This window comes from Bombus vosnesenskii, unplaced genomic scaffold, assembly GCF_011952255.1.
Source record: "Bombus vosnesenskii isolate JDL3184/JDL3185 unplaced genomic scaffold, Bvos_JDL3184-5_v1.1 scf7180000013314, whole genome shotgun sequence".
NCBI lineage: Eukaryota > Metazoa > Arthropoda > Insecta > Hymenoptera > Apidae > Bombus > Bombus vosnesenskii.
This window is the reverse complement of record NW_022882960.1, coordinates 6,231,946-6,254,987: the sequence shown is the minus strand read 5'-3', so window position 1 is coordinate 6,254,987 and position 23,042 is coordinate 6,231,946. Positions and strand designations below refer to the sequence as shown.

The window sequence follows — 23,042 nt, the reverse complement described above, 5'->3', positions numbered from 1 at the left end:
CTTTCTTTCGCGAGTCGAGCTAGCTCAGCTCGAGACTTTCCTTTCCTCCTTCGAAACCACCCTTTCTTTCTTCGGTGCGCTTGTCCTTTCCTACGGGAGAGGAACGTACGGATAGATTCACGTTTGAGTGAGATAGAACTAGGAAGACGGAAGAGGGAGAGAGTGAGACGGAAAATGGAAATAAAGTATGCAGACAGAAATCGAGGCACAAGGAGAGAAAAAGAGAGTGCGAATGCTGTGTTGTATATGCGAGGAGGAGGAGTATGGGGAGGGGGAGAGAGAGAAAGAGCGAGAGAGAGAGAGAGAGAGAGGCGAAGAACGTCACACGAAAGGGTGGAAGGAGGGAGGGGATGACGATCAAGGATAAAAGGAAAGAAGCGCGAACGATATAAAAGATTTTATTTGTCTCTCGACGTTTCGCGTATGCCGTTAGAATAGGATTCCTCGTCCTGTGTTCTACGCGATCGTCGTGTCCCGGCGACTCGACTCCACATAACCTCCGTCAATCGATAATACAAGACGACGGCACCCGCGGCGCTCGGCAAGATCGGCCTAGGAACGAACACAACCCGCGTTCCTGAGTCGAGCTACCCTATCGATGAGCGTCGTCGATATTTCTACCCTTTCTCTACCTGACATTCTAGCAGCACCTGGCCTTCACCGATTACTCGTTCGATCGAAACGTTCACGCGATGAGAAGCGTCGAAAGTTGGTACGAATGCAATCGACTGTCGTTGGGCGGTGAACGACGATGTTCTCCCTTTACCTGCCCTCCGACTGTCCACGCACAGGCACAGGATATATCCTGTTCCTCGTTGGTTCGTGGCACGGTCTCAACCTCGCCCATGTTAATTGGCGAGGATCGATTTTCCTAGAAACGATTACACGGCCGCGGCCTCACGGTCGTTCAATCGCACGTTCGGGGCCCAGGTTTCCCGTTAACGTCGATGCGAATACCTCGGAAACTCGGGGTTAACTGGTTGCCGAGGTAAAGCGATAAGAGACGAGGTATCGTTGGTTAGGAACGAAGCTAACGAAGATCCGGCGTCGCGACGAGATCTCGTTCGTACACCTGACCGCGTCGTTACCTTTCGAACGCCATTTGCGTGCCGAAATGTAATAAAACGCGTTTTTTTACCCCGTATAGAATGCGCGAATGCGCCGCCGGTGATATACGCGCATACTTGCATATATCTATATACGTATATGCACGTATATAGATGGGTATACGTATAACGCGTTGCGCGAAGCGGATGAATGAATGCCGTGAATAAAAGTAAGTAGGTTAACGAGAACGAGATCGCCCGTTCCGAAAAACGCGATCTCTTCGTCTCGTTTTTTCCTTCGCGTTCCTTCCGCGCTCTTCTTCCAATCGTTACTGCAAACCGTGGCTCGTGAAACTGGATCTATCATCGAGACGTTATCTTCAAGACGAAATCTTCCACAGGTCGGGCTGTTAAAACGAATCGAACGTTGGCCACTTGGACGCGAACGTAAAGGTACATTTTCTCCGATTCTTCTGTATACACGATCGCAAACTGCGCCCCATTGTCGTATTGTTATCTACACGCGAGCTATAATACTCCCAGGCCGGGCAAATAATCATACGTATCTAGTTTCTGGTTCGAATCAATGTTTGCAATTGTGCTACTTGGAAATATACGGGCCTCCGTGGAAGCGTTTTACGCGGTGGCACGAAATCGGTAGAAAAGAACGCCTTCGCCTATCGGTTTTAACTTCTTTTCTCATTATTAGATAACGATCGGAACTGTAAGGCATGCCTTCCTATCGCCGCTAGTTTCAACCGACCGTGTACCCGTTTCTCCAATCGTCGTTCCTCGCTTTCGTTTATACAGATACTTGGATCTTTCATCGAATTCGACAGATCGATGTCTTTCGAGCGTCACCGCCGTGAATTCCAATATCGCGCTTCCGTTCTTGTTGAGGTTTTTAAACTCTCTGTACGCCCGATAAAAAAACTCTTCCTTCTGTATCTACTTTCGTCGAACCTTTATGTATATATATACATATATATTCGATGGTGTCACGCCGCGACAAAACTATGCATTCGTGCGTCATCGGTCTGGAGTTGCGCCATGGAATCGCTGAATGGAAATTGTTCTGAAAAAGTTAAGTACTACGTGAATTAGTAATGATTCATGACAGACATTGAGGGCATAATTTTCATCCAGCAACCTGCGTTCTAAGAACTTCTTTAATTCAGTAAAGCACGTAAAAGAAAAAGAAACTGTCAAGTTTTTAGATCTGTCGTTACTTTTTGTACAACTAAGGTAACGTTAAATGCGGTGAAATATTCTAACGCGACATGTCGAACATTCTTACCTACAAAAAGAAAGGAAAAAAACTTTTTAAATTCAACGATAACGAATGTTTTCAATTTTGAGTGTACAATGTATAATGGGCCGAGACAGAATAGCAAAATATACCATTTATCTTTTGCTCTTTCTTCGTCGATAAAAGCACACATAACGTGTGCATACGTGTACATGGTTATGATACATGCATAGGTAAAGTGCATATTCCTTACGTACATATGCATATCCGAGCGCGTGTAGTATACACGGACTGCTTTTAGTGCGCTAAGTGCACGAAGCGCATACGATAAAGCGCGTGTACTTTTCTGATTAATTTAAGGTAACGTTCCCATCTTTCGAGAACGTAAGGCGTAATTCATCTTGTAGCTGTATCGAGCCGAAGAAAACACCGTGGCGAAGATAGAAAACGAAACTAACAATCGGGGATTAATTTCGCAACACACCAATAGACGATTAAGACTTGCGCAATATATATCGGATTAAGACGATTTAAGTCATGCGATTTGTTATCGAAATAGAACAAGAGAAGATAAAATTCTAAAATTCCTTCCTTGTAAATTAGTTTGTTTTATCTGCTCATCGATACATACGTGTACATATGTACAACGATACCTTAACGTCGTAACTTTCAAACAGACATTAATCATCGTTGGATATGTCCATTAATAAATCTCGCTCTCAACCATAGTCGAAAAGTTGCTGCTAAAACGAAGTTGAAGATTCACGGAAGAAGCGTAACTTGACGAGCGTACGTTCGTGACCTACTTCTCTCTTTCACGTTTGCTTGATCGATTACACCTGTATATATATATAAAATATACATACATATATATATATATGTATATTTTTTTTCTAAAAGTAAAAATTTTTATCTCCACGACTACCATCGTCCATTCTCGTATTTTCAGCTAATCCCCTGTTTCACTACAACCGAAATTAACATTCCTATCTTATCTCCGTCGAGCTTGATGACGATTTTCCTTGCCTCGTTATTTCCCACTTTTATCGCTAATCGCAATTTCCACACGCTGTGCGGTTTAATGCGCGACTAGATGCTCTACCGACTATTTCGTTCCTTTTCCTTTTCATCATACGTTCGATGGAAATCAAACGAAATGCGCATACCTGGTCTCTCGACAAACGGCTTAACGTTTTCGGATTTACGTATATGACGATGACGATATTACGTGTACAGATACATACGTATAGATATAACGTATAGTGCAAATCTCCCGAAGGACCTGTTGGCGATGTGCCAATCCTAAATGCACCCTCGCGTCGTCTTCGTCGCAATGCCAACGTCTATGGTGCAGAAATGAGAAAAGCTTGGCTCCTGCCGTTTCGCCAAGCGCATCTCATTGATCCATTTAAATCACAAGCATCCGGAGACGTAAGTATGTGTGTCATCGTGAACGTTAGATATCAGCAGATAACCGAGAGTTTTCGTAGGATCGGTTCCAGTATTTCTTACCAATCTCGACTCGATCTCGCCCTTAAAATCGATATCGTTGAACAACGCTGAGAGAAGCATGGAATTCTTTTTTATTCGACGAGATTGATGTTACAGAGTTACGAGATCGTAAATATCACCTCGCATAATCCGCTATGTGTCATTTTCCAACAGAGATTTCTGGAGGCCAGCGCAGCGTAAATACCGCGAATGTAGGTTGTGCACCTGTTACTCGTTGAAACCGTTTAACAACAAACCTTATTTGGAAATTTTAACGCAACTTTCAGCCGGTTATATGCTTTTTAGATATATAACGCCGCGTTATTACGCTGCGAGCAGTCGCGAGTGGAAATTTCGCCGTCGGTACTGCTTTCCTAGTTTTCTCTGGTAGAACCGCGGAACGCGATAAATTTATTAGAATTGCGTTACTTTTGTTCAGAGTGGTTGTAGAATCTTGTATTTATTTTCTGGTACGATCGTATCAAAGATTTCGATTAAGGAAGTTTCATTATTCGTCGTTTGTTCGCTATTCTAAATTTTGTAAGCTACTTTCGCAAGTACTTGTTCGTTGTTCGTATGTATTTTCATGTTTTCGTGACTAATAATGCATCTACGTTGATATACTTTTATTAATTTTCTATATGGCTGGAATTTTCTTTGGTCACGAGAAACAGGAATATTGTGTAGTCGACCGCAGTTTTCTGCTTTGATTTTCATAATTATGCAATATATAAAGTACAATAATAAAGCGATAATAAAACAAGATTTAAAGCATATAGATAATAGAAATATGTTCATGCTCCAAGGTACACGGAGTTATAGAAGGTTACATTCTTTATATAACTGCTACAATGTAATAAAGACGTACTAATAACACCTATCGATAATAATGATAATATTTTCCACATTCCTACCGTTAGATTCATTTTGTAGTTATTTACTTTTGGATTTTAAAAGCGTGTTCGGAACACACCTGAAAAAATAGATAAAGAAATTACCGTACTATCCCCACGATAGCGAACGAGATCGCGTTGTTATTGGGTAGCAATAAATTTACGTAATTTCATAGACGGTCCGGTATGACTCGCGATACGTTACTTTTACTACCGATAAATTTCGCGTTTCGTTGGACGGTGAAAAATGTCGAACGACATCATTCTCCATTTCGCATCGAACTTTTTGCAACACGTGCATACAAACACGAGAGAAACAACCATCTCGAAGGAACTAGGAAACGCGACAAACTCCGCGAACTCGATATTTCTTCGTTGAACGAAGATCTATCGATCTCTGGCGACAAACATTACAGTTAAAAAGAAGTTGGGAAAAGAAAAGAGAGAAAGAAAGATTCACGCGCGTTCCGTATCTCGGTGTCGCTGGTGTTTAATCTTTCACAGTAGATGCGGACAGCTAAGGTACGGCGGAGCACAGAAGTACACAAGGAACTGGTTATAAAACTCGTTGAAAAACTGGACAACAAGACAGACACGTAACAGACTGTGAACAATGACGGATGGATTCCCTCGACAGATGGAACAAGGACGGCGAACGAAAGCGATCTGACGGAGAAACAAGCGGCAGAGGAGGGGAGAAAGTCTTTGGATTTCGTTTAATCTTCGACGCGATACACAGAACGTACGCGTTAGTAGTACGCGACTCGTCGACTAGTACTGTCGTTCCTTTCCGTTCGCTCGTCGTTACATAAAGCGGTATCTGTTCGGTTTGCCCTTGTGTTACTTGAAAATATTTCAAGAACGTCGAGTTTTGTGACGAGAATGCTGGTGAACGTTACCGATTTCAACGTCATCGAGGAACTAGATACAGTCGAGATTTTTGATACAAGGTGAGCGATCGAATGTTGATACTGAAAGTACGATAGCATCGAGATCGTTGCACATCGTTCGAAAGGCCATAGATTTTGACAGAGCCTGGGTCGGTATATATACACGGAAAGAGAAAGTTAGAGGATTTCAGTGATTTTCATTTAGGGTCGTTTATTTAAATTTTACTGTATATTAGCTATTGTTGTCGTTGATATTCGGACACTCTCTAAAACAGAGTGACTTTTTAAAAGTTTGATCAAACGAGTTGAGCTTCTTTGAGAAGTTAGAATTAGTTTACCAAATTAGTTGCCTAAAAAAAATGTTGGAAAAACTACGATTGGTAGGAGTCGCGAGAAGAATAGTAAAAGTTACTTTTTACAATTTTTTATCTCAATAATGAGAATGTAGTGAGAATTTAAACAATACGTTTTGCAGATTTACAGGCTCATCGGTCATAAAGTTTTATTGAAATCGATCGAAGCAAAAGCTGTCATAAAAGGCATCGAAAGATGTAAGAATCTTAAGATTTATTACAATTAGAGGAAAGTTGTGAGAAACTGTGATTTCGTCAATTTTAACGTCGTCTAGGTCGTAGCAACGTTAACCGATTCTGAGCATATATATAACTGTTATAAATCTACAAAACGTATTATTCGAATCGTCGTTACAGGCTTGTATAAGAAATTTGGAAAAAAGTGAATTTTACTATATTTTTCGCAATTCTGACCAATCGCGATGCGTTGAAAATTTATTGTTGGCGCGTTGACTAGTAAACCAATTCCTCTAACATTTGAAAAAGAGCTCAAATCGTTTCATCCATTTTTATGAAGTTTTCCTGTTTTTAAAGAGCGTCTGAATATTAACGAGAATGACTGTACCTACATACGTATAGACATCGATCCTGGACGAATGAAAAATCAAACGTGTCCCTGATTTATCTTTTAATTATTCCGTTACTTTGTTTACGTTCATAGAGTTATTTATATATCGTTGATGTATCGACCCATAATAAATATACATAGATCCGTGTTGGTTGTTTCCATAGAAATCAATATAAGTCGATCGAACGAAACTCGTGCCAAACTATAATTATAACGCTTTGATATCTTTACACGAAACGACGAAATCAATTATTTTTACTTTATTCGTTTACCTTGCTCGTTTAATTTCATTATCGGAAGAGAGAAACTTTGCCAATTAGCAAGCGGAATTATGTCGTTATCGCATAGAGGCAATTTAAACGCGCGTTCGACGTTATGGCTAGTCAGAACGCCACCGAGGAAGAATCACTGCTATTCCGTTCACCGGCTATCAAACGCATTCCACGCGTGTCCATTACACGAATTTATGTCGAGTCGATTTTACACATCGTCTCGGTACGTCCGAGTTCTAGGACGACGTGCCGTGAGAATTCCGACTCGGTGCCCCGAGTCGCCAAGCAAGGTCATATTGGAAATTACACTTGCAGTCTGTAATTATACATTACTCGGCCGTGTTTACGACCGCCTTTGTGCGGAGACGCATTCACGGTTTCTACAACAAGCGTGCCATCCTTTCCCTGGCATTCAGGCAATTTCACCACTCGCATTCTTTTCATTCGTATACCAGCGACGAATGGACGCTACAAAAACCATGGTCGATCAAAGGGGGAATAATTATCGTCAACTGAATGCTTCTTCTTCTTATTCTTTCCCTCGATTCACCATGTTTTTCATTTCTTTTTCTCTGTTATTTGTTTCCTTGGTTTTTTTCGCCTTAGAGCCGACAGAACTGCAAGATGATTTTCCTTGAGATCGGTCAGGCAAAGAAGAATATTACGCAATTTTATCGGAAAATAGTTTGATGCATAACCGTGGATTAAACGCTATTTGTTACGCGTTTGACGGTAGATAACGATATATCTTTAGAATGTACAGCCGAGGATGCTTACGTTTCGCTGGAATACAATATTCCAAGCTCGAATTCGATTCGAACTCGTCCTCGTCGATCTATCGTATAGTTCTCCTTTTACGACGGATTTTATTATAGATATTATCTTCGTAGAATCTTAGATATTTTATATATTGCTCGGAACAATTAGAGGATCGTTTTTCATCTTACTTTGATTTTTCCAGTCACTCTTTGCGTCTGTACGATTCTTTGTAATTGTATTAAAAATGATCTTTGTTACAATGCCGCATGAATAATACACGAACCGATCGACTGCATAGAATTTACATTCATTGTGTTGTTTCATTAAAATTTTCATTCTTTCCGCTTAGTTGATGTAACAGTAGCGTTCGTAGTTAACGATCCTCTATTGTCCGGAGCAAAACACGATTACATTTTATCGTCTAAAAATGATTGCCGATACCACTACATCTGTTTTCTTTGTTTTCACAGGTTCACTTAGTGTATACCGCCGTCTTATAGTGAGTCGAAAACAATTCACGATCAGAGGAAGGACGTGGCTCTTCGGTACTCGCGATACGTCAGTGATCGTACCGCGGTGGAAATTCCACTGATTGCTACGTTTACGTCCGTATCGTTCGCGTTTTACCTCTTCTACCTTTCTTTGATCACGTGGTCGAGACGTTAATCGACCTGTTAGAGAAACGGCGATTGTCTCTGCCAAGTTGCAGGAATCCCGAGTGGCGAGTGGTCTCGCGACTCGAAATCGAGACACGAGAAACGTCGTGGCGTGATAATATCATCGTCGAGCACGATGGCTTGCGAATTGTCTAAGGTGAGTCGAGAATGTTAACAGGAAAATGAAAAATAAAAAGAAAAAAGAATAAAAGAGAATAAATACACATCATTGTTCATAGTTCGTGCACGTAAGCGCTTGCCAATTTATCGGCAGTAATATTTCATAGCCAGCTAATTGTTTCGTAATTACCGAGTATAACCTATTACTCCTACTTCTCGAGATTACGAGATTACCCGTTGTGAGATTACGGTGTTAATTGATCGAGGCGAGATGCGATTCAATGATTCCGTAATCGGTTGCACCAAGCCAGAATATAAGGATGTTGCATACCTGTCGTGCGGCTATGTGCAATTTCCTTCGCTTCTAGAATTTCTGTATCACTAAACGCTTCGAAGTGCAGCGCACGACTTCATCGGCGACTCGATTCTCCCCCTCATACTTATTTACATCTATTATTTTTACCTTCGTATTTTATAAATTATGCGAAACGAATTACACAGAATGATTCTCGATACTCGAAACGATAAGTACGATTTTCGAACGATTAACGAAAACAATCGTTATCGCCAAGATTCGAACGTCGTTCGATCCGTATTTTGGCCGTGATATCTTTCCAACGTGCGATTTTCGCGAAGCATGGTCGAACGCTATTATTCGGAAGAATGGAAGGAATCTATGTCGTTTCGGTTGTGGTATCTCGCATCGGACGAGACCCGGAATATATTTAACGACGGTAAGCGATATTAATAATGCTCGTTACCGTGGTACTTTAATTGTCGTCGTAAGACGAGCCAGTGCGATGCATGCAGGAAGCTCGGCTTAATTACTGCAGCACGATCTTGCAGTAACTGGCTCATCGTTTCCAATTTCACGTGCGCATCGGCTGGAATGAAAATTCATAAGCTTCGTTTCGCTCTAATCGATCGTTCGAAAGTTGTGTTGAAATTTCTTCGAAATTTCACGTTTCACGTCGTTCGGCCATGTAACGCTCCAGAGCGGGACTTCGTTTTGATCGAATGGCGAAAGTAGCGGTCAATTTTCCCTATTCCCCATTAACGTTTCTCTATTTCTCTTTAAACGGCTGCACTTTCGCGGTAATATTCGCTGTCAGCGAGCAGGAAAGTTGCTCGGGCTTGGCATTATGTACGTTTCTAACAAACCGTGAGCAACTTTGCGTGAATTAATCATCGTGCTTCCTCGTTCTGGCTGCTGTCAGACTTTCAACGAATTGACGCGAGAATCGTTCTGATTAATTTGCAATGAAACAGTTATGGACTTGTACGGTTTGACTGCACGTCAAGCCGAATCATCAGGAAACACGGTAACGTGGAATCACGCGTACACGCGTTCATCGTCGTCTTTTTTTTTTTAATTCGTGGTCAGACGTTCTTTTAGCTCCCTTCCTTCTTTGCAGTTGTGTAATTTTATCGAATCCGCTTCCTGCGTGGCTGAATGACATTACCACTTGCGCATTTGTATCCACGCTTCTAACGTGGCGTGCCACGTAGTAAAAACCAAGCAAAGAAAGATCAAAGGCTGCTTTCACGATATCGCAATCACGATACAATTACGATAAAAAGCGATCGCAAAGATATTTATTTAGGAAAAAAAAAGACGGAACTATAACACGTTAAGCTCACCGCAAAATCGCTGCTGTGCAAAGTCTAGACGAAGCTTATCAATCGATTTAGAATCATCATAATGTAACGCAAAAACACACGAAATAACGAAACCAACGAAACAAGAAAACGACAAAACAAAAAAGAAATTTATCGCTCGTTGCTCTTAGTATTCCTCGGATATGCAGCATCGGGTGGTCTTTAGTCAACACAGCCGAGGAAGACGTTGAAGGGGAGGATGATGTCGATGTTGTATAAATTCTTCTCTCTGTGTCTGTGTCCTGGCGTGTAGCTCAAACGATGGCCGATTCACGCGGCTTCAAGCCAATAAACCAGTTGTGGCAGAGCGCGGCAGTGTCGACGGACCCGGATTCGGAGTGCCTCTACGAAGAAATCTCGGGCCTTTCGGGGTCCCAGGATACGGAACCAGGGCCGGCTGGTGCCGCCGTCGGGGAGGAGGAGGAGGAGGAGGAGGAAGAGGAGGAGGAGGAAGAGGAGGAAAGAGGGAGGCTCGATTTTGGTGCACAGGTCGGCGGTAGCAGCTGGTGGAGACAAAGCAAAGGAAGTGAAAGAATCGCCGCCAGCAGCAACGCCGGCACGGCCGGACGTAAAAGTAGCAAAAGTGTTGGAACTAGCGCGAGATCGCGCAGCAGATCGGCCGATCGGCCATCGAGCGGACGTCAGGACATCATCAGGGTGGAGGAGGAGCAGTATGCCTCACGAAGAAGTTACGTGGAGCCCGGTACAGGCGCCGTACTGCCGCCTCCTGTTACCGGTCTCAAGCTGACCAGGGGGCGTCCGACCAGCACCGTCGCCCGATATTTGCACTCGGCCTCCACCAACACCGGTCACTATCACCATCATCATCACGGGTCGCACGGACAGTATCCACCAGGCAGTATCGGTAGGCCGACGACTAGGCGACATCAACATCATCACTCAAGTCGCGGCACGTTCAGTAATGAGACGCAGGAAGAGGTACAGGAGGACGATGAAGCCACTCTACGGGAGTTGCTTGTAAGGTACGTTTCCCCGACGTACCCACCATACATATCTCTCTCTTATACTTATATACCTTAACGTTTTCTGTGAAACACCTCCACGCGTCTTTTCGATTTTATATATTTTATATAGTATTATCGTACAATGATAACGCGGCTCTCTTCTTTATACCACGTACTACTACCAATCGTCGAATAGTACGAGCTTCGCGATCAGAGTTCGGACCTCGAGCGACACTGCTATCACGGAAAAGGGAGAGTTTACGTTTCAAAATAAAATTATACACGATGTACAAATGATTTGTCGAAGACGTTGTCACATGGGCGTCGCCACCGACGTCTCTGAGAATTATCTGGATTGTTTGGATGTACCGGCCGAGATCATTTACGTATCTGACACCGGCGATCGTCTTCCGGTCCATCGATCATTCGGTCTTACCGATCTGTTTCACCTTCTTTTTGTTTCTTTTTTTTTTTCCTTGACGAGACGCGAACTTGTACATGTTCGAACAATGTGAAGGATCTCTTTCTTTTCCGGTTTTCAACGAAACGAAGAAATTCGTTCGATTCGCGAAATAACACTTAAAGGAAAGTGAAATCTGTTATTTGTTAAGATTCGATCGTGAACTTTTAATCTTGGCGAATCCCGCGGGCGACGAATATCTCGAAACATTTTTATCATCTGATTTCATAGTTTAGCGCCTCTCTTCTTAGGATCCTGTATTGATATTCCGTAGTGATCTCTCTTTAGGCTCTTATATAGAATTATTATGTTCTTTGTTTCTTCAGCGATTAAAACGTAGTTGAATTAATCTTAGCAACCCTGCGTTTAAGTAAGTCGTTGCGACCGTGGTTAACCCCTTAATCTACAGTATCGTGTGAGAGACGTGGTACGTCGATCGGGCCAAACACGAGCAACACATGTGAGAGACGTGGTACGTCGGTGTTATTGATTTATTATTTACTTTAAGATAATAAATCTTTCTTGTTCAACGATCAATTGGTAGTAATTATTTATCAAACATCTTGGAAAATAAAATTAGTTGTACCATACACATTGCATTTGTATATGAAAAGATATGTGCGATTTGCACAACTGCGGACGTTCAGCCAAACCGTGAAATGGCTCGACGTGTGATCGACCTTGTTGTTGTTCATGGCACGCGCTATTGGAAGTTAAATCGTAAGGTAAGGGGTTAATCGAACTTTGTCGACTTTTTCAAATATTATTCCTTCTATTTTAAATAAGAGTCTTTCGAAGTAACTTTAGCTTAGTGCCACGGCAGTTCAGTAGAACAACGTATATAAGCTCTTAAGACTTGCATACCAATTAAGAGAACACTTCTCGCTCTCTATTATTCGCCCCGAAGTACCCGAATCGATAGCACTTACTTATCGATCATAAACTCTCTCGTAGACAAGAATTACTATCCAACGAACCTTTTCCATGGATATTGTTCTTTTCAATGTCCAACAATACTTGCGATATTCTCTAAACGCATCCAGGTAATTCCCGGCCTAAGTGGCGGTGCCTCGTTCACCTGAATTAACGATTGAACGGAGAGTACACAATAGAGAATTAGCAAAAGAAAAGAAAGAGAAAAAGCAAAAATGCAAAAAGAAAAGAAGCAAACGAGATAAAAGAAATATAGAACGAATTAAGATAAAAGAAACAGACGTTTTCCCTGCTTATCGTTTTACATAGACTCTTTATGTATCAGAGAATGCAATGCAAGGCTTTGTGCCGTGCCATTTATCATTTATACATAAATCACACTCGCTCTAGTCCTGTACTTGTACATACTACACACCCTTGATCATAAACAGTAATATCGAGACACCGGTAATACGTTGTTATACGGTTTTACATGAAACTCTTTTGGCTGCGGCGCTCGCAGGCTTACCACTGATTGCTCATGTTCCATTCGATGTCATGTCACTTTTCTCGAAGTCAGGTACACAAATAAGTACGCAAACAGCACCCAAGACGATAACGGAGAATATCGAAAACGGGACAAAGGGAAATAGATGCAGCCGGCGAATGCACAAGGCAAAACGCGACTAGTTTGTGTGAAACACACGCACAGTATATAGTATGTGTATGAGCGTTTCTCACCGATCATTGTTTAAACCACGTTGTTCTGTGTGAATGCACTATAATGGAATTCACGCTCGAAAACGAACAAGAGAAATTCGTTGGTGATCGGAGGAAGGAGAAAACAGCTTTACCACTGACACGTGTACAACATAGATATACATGTATATGTTTTCCATATAGACGCGACGACGATACGATCATATTTCCTTGGCATCGTTCTAATCGATACACTCTCATATATCGTTACTTCGATGTGCCACCTTTGTGACTTATTTGTGTGCGTGTCTCCTGTTGTTTATCACTTTATCATGAGATCATGCTAATTTTTGTCAATTATTTTGCCGATCGATATCGTTTCGCATAAAAAGTGATGGGCCCAATTCAAATTGCAAGCTCGCTTGTGGACGCGGGCGACTAGGCAGGGGTGAGTAAGCTGGCGGCGCGTCGCATGGCGATGCGTGAGAAAAAGAACGAAAAAGAACAACAACAAAAAAAAAAAAAAATAGAAATTAAAAAATTTACGAAAAAAAAAAAAGACGAAATGTCTTCGCACGTGACGAACCTGTCCTTTAGAAGAATTGGACGTCACGTGACTAATTCGAGCGAATATACCATTATATGACATGATTTTGACTGAACCACGACTGTGTTTCCAAACTAGGTAAAGTTTTACAGAGTGAGATAAGAGGCAGGGGCGGGCGTCGTCGGCCTTTAAACCCCCCGCCACACGTTACCCCTCCACCTTTGGTTGTGGACCCACTTGACAACAAGCTGTGCAATCGTTCAGAGTCAATTGATTGGATTTGGTGGATAATCCAACGTACGTACATATGTCGTGAACAAAGCAAAGAACAAATAGATCTGTGAGAATAAGACGAAATACTGAATCAAGAGGAGTGAGTGGGGAGGCATAGAGGCTACTGTAGTTTCGGAACACAGCCATGGTCTCCCTACCTCCCAGGTACATGGCAACATCATCACTGCTCTTTCTTTCTCTCTATCTCTATCTATTTCTCTTTTTCTACCTGTCTATTTACTTATCTAATTAATTATTTTCTTTAATCCCTCTTTTCTATTATCCCGTCTGTACCTTTTCATCCTTCTGTACAAGTATGTTTCGTTTTCTTTCTTTGTGTTTTCACTTTATCATCCGGGTCATACATTTTCTCTCTACTTCCACTAAGGCTCATGTGTTCATTCATTTTTCACTATTCACTTGTCACTCGACGTGCCTTGCGTAAATTTTCTCTCTTTTTTCACTCTGTCATATACTCACGTACACACATACTGTCTCTCTCTTTCTCTCTCTCTCTCTCTCTCTCTTTCTTTCTCTTTCTTTCTTTTTCTTCTTTGGTTTCGTCCATGATTAAAAGATCACCTTTCTGCTTGGCTGTGCACATCGATCGATAAGTTTGCTAAAATCTCCTTCGATCGAGAGATTTCTGATCATTCATCATGATCTGTGCGTATATATTATTTATTCATTGTCTACATGCAACGTTCGAATTGAAAGCGTGCATCGAATCATATTTTTTCTTATCCACTTGCACATTCCCGCATCGTGCCAGTAGAGTAATCACGCTTCGCGTGTGCCGAAGCTCTCTCGCGTTTATGGGGAAAACGATCGTGATATCGAAAAGAAGAAAAGAAAAATATAACAAGGAACAAAGGATGATCGTTTTTTTTTTACTGCAAAATTTTGATGAATCATTTGAAACATGCGGGAGCGTACTTTACACTTCAACGGGGACTCTAGTTTCCATCTCTCACTTTCACAAACTTCCATCTAATGTGCACAGCTCCAATAACTATGTAATATATATAATGCATATATATATATATATATTAAAAAGAATATATATATATATTTAAATATATATATATGTCACCGTAGTGTTTCTCACCTTGACACTCACCTACACACAGTTTAGACGTGCTTTTAGTGGCGTTTGTACGTTGTGCTATTTTTCAATTTAATATATTTCTATGTTCGTATATACATAAACAGAATATGATATATTAAATACATATATATGTGTCTGTATATCTCTGTTTACACGCTACTCGTATACCCCCAACGTTTCCTTAGCTGCCGAGCTACCGCTGGCTCGCTGAGATTTAAAGCACGAGAGAAGAACATGGTGTACGTGATTACACCACGATAGAAATAGTATCTTGTCTTTTTCCCCAATCATAATCAAAATCACATTATCTCCTCGCGTATACGTAGATTAAAAGGAAAGAAATAGAAAAGTAAAAAAGAAAAAAAAAGTAAAGAAATAGAAGTAAAAAAGAGAGAAAGAGCGAACACACCCCGGTACAGTAAGCGTACGCTATTGAAGGCTCGGCAGTTTCCGCGCGGAGGTAGTTGGACTTCTTGTTTAGGGGACTAGGCATAGTTAGCCTTGATCGTGTCTAGTGTGTCAATGTGCTCGACAATGTCGATTTATTTTCCCGGGCGAGCCAGCGAGATTCACGTGAGGGTATGTGTGTGTGGGCAGTCTGCAGAAACAGGTCAGCGTTATGAGTATGAACTTGAGTGCCAAGCTGGACGAGCTGCAGCGGGGTGACCGCCAGCTGGAGACCACCGTCGCCCTCTGCGAGATCCGCACGCAGCTGCAGGAACTCACCAAGAGCGTAGAGTCTTGCCAGAGCGAGGTCAGCGAGGTCAAACGGGACATGGTCGCGATCAAGGTACTGTTGGTCTCTACGTTCAACGAGATATCCCGAAATTTACCAATTAGTGATCGAACACGACGAATGTCGATCGACTTTTCTATCCTAGTTATTGAAGGGAAACAGAGAAAAAGATATAGCGAGAAAAAAGAATTTGTCAGTTGTTTCGTTGTACATACACGTATGAAAATGTCTTCTCTTAAAGAAGGATATTTTGTCCTAAATCGTTCTAATGTACGGGCGTGTTAAGATACGCAGATTTCTAAATCGTATTTCCTAATGTGTTACGCAGCACGAACTAGATACGGTACAGCAGGTGAAAGAAGAAATAGAGGAATTACGAGAATACGTGGATCGACTAGAAGAACATTCTCATCGACGGAAACTTAGGCTTTTGGAGCAGGTGACGCTTGATCTCTGACGATCAAAAAAAGATTCTTATTTCTTGGTCGTGCAATTTTATGTTTCGTACAAAAAGAAACTTGCTACCGCTTTTGATGGCTGTTTATTTCTACCGATCGATTTGCATCGTTATTATCGTTATATCGATTATATTTGGTTACTTGCGTGATGTACATATTGTGTTATGATTATTCTGTTTGATTTTTCTTTTATGCGTCTGTTTGTACCTATGCACGATAACTATCTGTTGTAGCGTATGATTTTATATAGCAGAGCAACAAATTATTATTTAATAAACCATTATGACGTTGTTCGGCGCAGTTTTATTTCACCTCTCATTATTATTTCTACCCCACTCGCTTGTTATATGATTTTCGTTTCAGCTAGAATGCGCGTTCGTCGATTATTTTATTTGAAGTAGTTTGTACCGTTCGATTGAACTTTCAATCGAAAAGAAAAGAAAAATAATTTCCATAGAAATCTTCGAAATTTAATGCTTTATTCGATGCTTTCAGGGGCTAACACTTTTCCTGTCGTATGCAATACTGGCAGCAGTTTTAGGAATGTTGCAGTTTGGATACAACACTGGAGTTATTAATGCGCCGGAAGTGGTATGTTCTTCCTTTTTCTAGTTTCCATTTACTGTATTTATATTATATTCCAGTTATAAATAGGATCGATTTAAATATATTCGTTCCTCGTTCATAAATACTTAACACGTTCACTATCAACGTCACGCACACGTATAGACAGTTTAAAAGACAAATGTCAAACAATTATTGCTTATTGCTAAACGTATATTTTGCCATTGCGCTTGCACATTGTACAAAAATACAAGAGACAAAGTACGATGTGTTATAGACTTCTCGTTCCAATCCAATATGGTAGAAAACGTGTTAACGAACACAGAGGAAAAGAACTTAACGTTCCTAATGTAATTAAAATAAAATATGATTTATTCGTTTCAGAATATTGAAAATTTTATGAAAGACGTGTACAAGGATAGGTATGGGGAGGATATCTCAGACGATTCCGTGAAGAAATTATATTCCGTGGCCGTAAGCATATTTGCGATTGGTGGTATGCTAGGTGGTTTTAGCGGAGGGATAATTGCCAACAGATTTGGCAGGTTTGTACTATTACCGTAGCAATTTCGTTCACGTGTAATTTCGCTAGGGCTTCCTACGCGCCAGACGTATCGATATTAAAAATCCGCATCGTGCAAACGTGTATCTTGCGATCAGGTAATCGGATGATCCGATCGTTTATCGTATCACTCATCTATATATTTTCTTTCTTTCCATTCGCTGACAGAAAGGGGGGCTTACTGCTAAACAACGTGCTGGGCATCGTGGGGGCGTGCCTGATGGGTTGTACAAAGATTGCTCACTCGTACGAAATGTTATTCTTTGGACGGTTCATCATCGGTGTCAATTGTGGCTTAAACACCTCGCTGGTTCCCATGTACATATCGGAGATAGCACCACTGAACCTGAGAGGCGGCCTAGGCACGGTGAACCAGCTCGCTGTTACGGTGGGCCTCCTGGTCTCCCAGGTGCTGGGCATCGAGCAAATCCTTGGAACAAACGAGGGTTGGCCTGTTCTCTTAGGACTAGCTATCTGCCCTGCCATTCTACAGTTATTGCTGCTTCCAGTTTGTCCCGAATCTCCAAGGTAGAGACCATCGATCGTATAGATAAAGAAACATCTTCCCAAAACTGTCGCAATGGCTTTTAGTAGATACTAGACGATAGAGTTTTCTAATATGTACCTACTTAAGTGGTTTGTACAAGACGATCTCTGTTCCCTGCTTTTCTTTCCTCGCCGACCATTACAGCTTCTCTCTTTTGATCCTCTGCTCTAGATATTTGCTCATTACCAAACAGTGGGAGGAAGAAGCCCGTAAAGCTTTGAGAAGGTTGAGAGCCAGTAACCAAGTAGAAGAGGATATCGAGGAAATGAGAGCCGAAGAACGAGCTCAACAAGCCGAGTCTAGAATATCGATGACAGAGCTCATATGTAGCCCGACTTTGAGAGCGCCTCTCGTTATAGGTGTGGTCATGCAACTTTCCCAACAGCTTTCAGGCATTAACGCTGTAAGTATCGTCGTCTATAAATTTCATATACGGTACTACTGTCTCCATGAGCGAAGTTTCGAATTCAACCGACGAACTTGCGCTGCGTTTCTCTTCCACAACACGGTCCATTCGCGAAAGTGGATGTAATAGCGCATGAAATTGCCCTCTGTGTGTTTCAGGTGTTTTACTATTCGACAAATTTGTTCACTAGTTCTGGTTTGACAGAGGAGAGTGCCAAGTTTGCAACCATTGGCATAGGTGCCATTATGGTTCTAATGACGTTAGGATCCATCCCGCTTATGGATAGGACAGGAAGGCGTACACTGCACTTATACGGTCTTGGTGGCATGTTTATCTTTTCAATATTCATCACAATTTCTTTTCTCATAAAGGTAAGTTCAAATTTTAGGACATCTTCGCTTTAATTATGCTACGTACTGTAATATCGATGTTAATTAAGTAAATGTTACGTCTTTCACCACAGAGTATCTATTCCTTGATAGATCACGCGTATTGTCGTGTAAATCAATAACGATAATACATAGTATCTTTTGCGATTAAATTATTCGAGCGACAAGGGTCGAATAGGAAGTACTAATCGGCTTTCGCTAAAAGCTAAAGAGAAATAAATTGCCATTGACAAAAGTTATTTCGTCGAACGTAGAAAGTTGATGAAAATCGAGATCTCTTAGAACGTTAATTACGCCACAGAGAACGTGGATTGTATATAGCTGTCTCTCTTTGTGCTTTGTCACTTCATGCACCTTGGCGAAAGGTGTATCTAACACTTTGTTCACAGCTGGAGTGCAGCACTGCATCGACAGTGAGAATTATCACCACTTTACGTATATAAATATGCATTCGAGATACTCATTTTTATTTCTCCCGACCATTCATGTAATTTGTAAGGTCTATCCTAAATCCTGCATGTTATTTTTTAATTTGCGTTATAGAGATTACTAATATTCTGTGCATCGACACATAACGAATCCATTCTTGATAAAATGATAAGATTATTATTAATTTCTAATTACACAAATACAAACGTATTTGAGAAAACAACGAAAATCTTTAAAAAAATATATCGATGTGTCGAATACCTAGGATGCATGCGTTTTATTTTATTTGCTTAGGCTTAAGTAACTGTGCTTCTTACGAATCCTGTCCCGCTCCTTACCCCATTCCCTCCCTTTTTCACTAACGGCCTCTTTCGTGACTGCCTGGAGGAGACATTTACTCCCTTTATTATTAGTCTATATTTCGGCTCAAACCTGTCACCCTCTTGCGCATAATTAAATCAACGATAATAACGTCAATATACCAAACACGGCTACACAATTAATTACGACGATGAGATTAAATTTCATTTCTCTGTACGCTAAACGTGTGTAGCACTTTTGCTTCTTTCGCAACGCTATTCCGATGTGTATTACAATTCGTGTAAAGCAAACAGTGTAAGTCATACGCAGAAGCTACAAGAGTTCATCAGACTTTAACGTCGATCAACGACCTAATACGATAACGGTAGATATATGTCTATATATATATATATATACGTGTATGTATACTTATTCGAGCGTAAACGTTGTATGTCTGGCGCGTATTTATTCTCATACATTTAGGTTCTCCGAGGTCTATAAGCTACGTGTCCTGGTTACTCCTTAGGTATATAAAAATGGCCAGTCATATCGCTTGAACGCTTGAAACAGAAAGATGTTACTGTACATAATAACAGAGCACGTTATACGCATTGTCGCAATCGCATTATCGCCTTAAACACAGGGTTGAGCTGCACTATTTGCATGCAGGTTTATTACATTTCAGTTCTATTCGTTGAGTTTCGTAGGTCTTACGATTTTTGTTCTTCTGAGAGAGACTCCTCCGGCTGCTCAGGAAAGAAGAACACGATTCTACTGCCTGATAGGAGTTTTTCGGTTATGTGCAGGAAATGATTGACTGGATGTCTTATCTGTCGGTCGTGTCGACGCTCAGTTTCGTGGTATTCTTTGCTGTCGGGCCTGGCTCCATCCCGTGGATGATCACAGCTGAACTATTCTCGCAAGGTCCTAGACCTGCGGCCATGTCTATCGCGGTTCTTGTCAATTGGATGGCTAATTTTTTGGTTGGCATCGGTTTTCCAAGTATGAAGGTAAGATATTCTTTAAATTAAAAGAAAAAAACGCTCAATTCGAGACAAATAAATTCTACGGGATTTCGTGTTTTCGAGTGTTTTAACTTTAATCCAACAGTGGTCGAAACGTTAAATATTTTATTTTTATATGAATAAAGGGAAGGACCAAATTAAAAGATTTTTCACGTCCGTGCGATAACTATATTTATTGTACGTAAGAAATAAAATGTTTCGTTATAGTTTATTAGGATGATAACACGTAAATGTTACTTTGTTAGAAACGCCGTTCGAGGATTAAGGTACTCGTAATCGAAACATAGACAAAAGACAGACAGTGTGTCAAGCAGAAAGAAACGATTGACATTTGTTAGTTTTACGTTAGCCCCTTGTTTTAATGTGTTACAGACTAGCCTTGAAAACTACACGTTCCTACCATTCAGTGCATTCCTAGCCATCTTCTGGATCTTCACATACAAGAAGGTACCTGAGACCAAGAATAAAACGTTCGAAGAAATTCTAGCTTTATTCAGGCATGGTAACGACAGGTACGCAATAAATAAGCCACTTAATACCATTCCTAATACGTATAGCAAATCATTAGATAGATAATCTTCAGTTCTCAAGCCCTTTTTATTTCGCTGATTTCCATCGATCTCTTTCTTATTATACGCATACGTATCGTTCTATACGTACGATGGTTCTATCAGAAGACAGCTTGTTCATTTTTGTTCGCTCCTCGCTTTTCATTTGTTGTCACGGAGCGTGAAGAAATATCCAACTAACGGAAGACTTTGTATTCACGTTTTATAACATGTGTCGATCCGTTAACGATAAACGCGAAAAGAATTATTACCTTTCCTCTCGGAAAAGAACGATCGTATCCTGTCGATGCACGATATACTGTTATCATATCCGTCCACACGTCCGGCCGTCTGTAATTTACGACGAATCATCAAGCGTATACGTAACACGTGAATTCTTAATTGTTATTCGAATCAAATGGAAAGTGTAGAAAATGAAAGGAAAATCCGCATATATTCTTGCGAATAAAAACCGGAAGGCTAGAAAGTGCACGACTTCGACTCGATTCGGCAATCGATATGATATTTATACGTTCATCGTGCGAAGATTGATAACGATTAAAAACGATTAATCGAATAGAGAGTATAACGATCACGAAACATCCGTTTGATGAGGGGAAAAAAAAAAGGAAAATACGAGTGCAGCAATTATCTTGGAATAAATCGAATCACGCATATAATATTGCACGGTAATACGCTATATCGAACACTTAATAATCTGTAAGAGCTTCTTTTAATCAACAATTACGCAGTACTATCGACTTCATTATTATTATTGTGTTGTCGTTATTGTTACTATTATGTTATTATTATATCGAACATACAACAACACAATTTCTCTAGTACTACTTTCTATACATTGTGTAGATGAGACATGACGTTTTACAAATGCGTTACCCTATAGTAAAACAGGGACGTACTATCAATTTGGTAGGATACTAATGTCACACTACACGTCCATGCGTGTATCGCTGCCTAATCGAGGCTATAATACGGATTCAACTGTGATAAAAGTTCGTTCGATTTTCTCGAGAGAGATAGATTTCTAAATCAGTATATCAGTTGACTCGTACACGTACTAGTACGCTCGTTAATTGTATCTCCGGAGTAAGAGTAAAACTAAATAATATTTTCGCGAAGATTGCGATTAGAATCGTGAACAGCGTTAACGTTTATAGGTTTCGAGATTAAATACCTAAAAGCTCGTTATTGGGAACAGAGATTCGAAATTCGATCGCATACAAGACGAGATTTTAACTTCGTATCGTAACGTAGGAAATTATTCAGCAGCAAATAATCCAGATTATAATATGTGTATAATATCATGAAAACGTTCATGGTAATTGTCGCATGGTTGTATAGTAACAATTTATTGTTCATACCGTATCATAGTAGTATTTGCCAATAAAATTTTCGGCATTGACGTTACACCGAACAAAGTCTTTCTTGTAATACACAGAAGGTACAACATCGTTTTCGTAGATTCACGTGTTCTATGTTTAATAAGTAATAGTTTCGTTCGACTATAAATGCCACCTATCTAATGATTTCTTTTTCGTTGTTGTCGCATACGCGATTAAAATAAACGAGCAAAACTAATTGTCGAAGCTACGATCGTTTGTTTTACCTTCAACCTTGTGATTTATTTGAAGTTTCCGTAATTATTATAGATATTCATTTGTAAGACGTGCTCAGCTTGAAGCTTTATAGTCTTATTGTTACGTATTCCCCAAGGCCAAATGGATATTATTATATTTATTTGTTTAGCATATTGTACATGTATTATTTCAATAAATCGTTATTTAATGGTTCTGATAAATTCTTTAAGTTCTGAAACTTCCGTACTCTGTTTTGTTTTATACGATGACGAATTATGTTCTACATATCGTAATTGTGCTTTCTATGTTATTTGGAGCAGGAGCAGCTTGCGGGACAGCAGACTTTATGGGTGAGTCACGCAAAACATTCCCTGTTACTGTGGTGGCTTTATTACGATATACCATATGACTTTCTAAAGATTATTTAAATGCATGACAAACAATTATCAAAGACACCACTAGTCGTCTTTAAAAGAAAGGATTATTTTTTAGCGATCGTTCATCCATTTTCTCCTCTTGTTTTTTTTTTTTTTTTTTTACTTTTTCATTTCCGCCAAGCC

General features: G+C 40.5%; 1 protein-coding gene across 19 annotated transcripts in view; it reads left to right on the top strand.

Annotated features, from left to right (window-relative positions):
• LOC117235084 (glucose transporter type 1) overlaps nucleotides 1-23,042 on the top strand; it is a 34,374-nt gene that overhangs the window by 749 nt on the left and 10,583 nt on the right. For 6 of the 19 annotated variants that reach the window (XM_033496772.1, XM_033496780.1, XM_033496785.1 and 3 more), the window contains exons 2-13: nucleotides 7,992-8,334; nucleotides 10,210-10,939; nucleotides 15,518-15,710; nucleotides 15,985-16,095; nucleotides 16,610-16,705; nucleotides 17,063-17,223; nucleotides 17,409-17,768; nucleotides 17,959-18,190; nucleotides 18,352-18,564; nucleotides 20,097-20,321; nucleotides 20,709-20,848; nucleotides 22,803-22,832. In XM_033496772.1, coding sequence (XP_033352663.1) covers nucleotides 10,218-10,939; nucleotides 15,518-15,710; nucleotides 15,985-16,095; nucleotides 16,610-16,705; nucleotides 17,063-17,223; nucleotides 17,409-17,768; nucleotides 17,959-18,190; nucleotides 18,352-18,564; nucleotides 20,097-20,321; nucleotides 20,709-20,848; nucleotides 22,803-22,832 — 2,483 coding nt within the window. In that variant the 5' untranslated portion in view covers nucleotides 7,992-8,334; nucleotides 10,210-10,217. Of the gene's footprint in view, nucleotides 1-5,458; nucleotides 5,630-7,991; nucleotides 8,335-10,087; nucleotides 10,940-13,677; nucleotides 13,978-15,483; nucleotides 15,711-15,984; nucleotides 16,096-16,609; nucleotides 16,706-17,062; nucleotides 17,224-17,408; nucleotides 17,769-17,958; nucleotides 18,191-18,351; nucleotides 18,565-20,096; nucleotides 20,322-20,708; nucleotides 20,849-22,802; nucleotides 22,833-23,042 lie in introns of those variants that run through there. The other 13 variants (XM_033496776.1, XM_033496783.1, XM_033496784.1 and 10 more) reach the window with 10 other exon arrangements.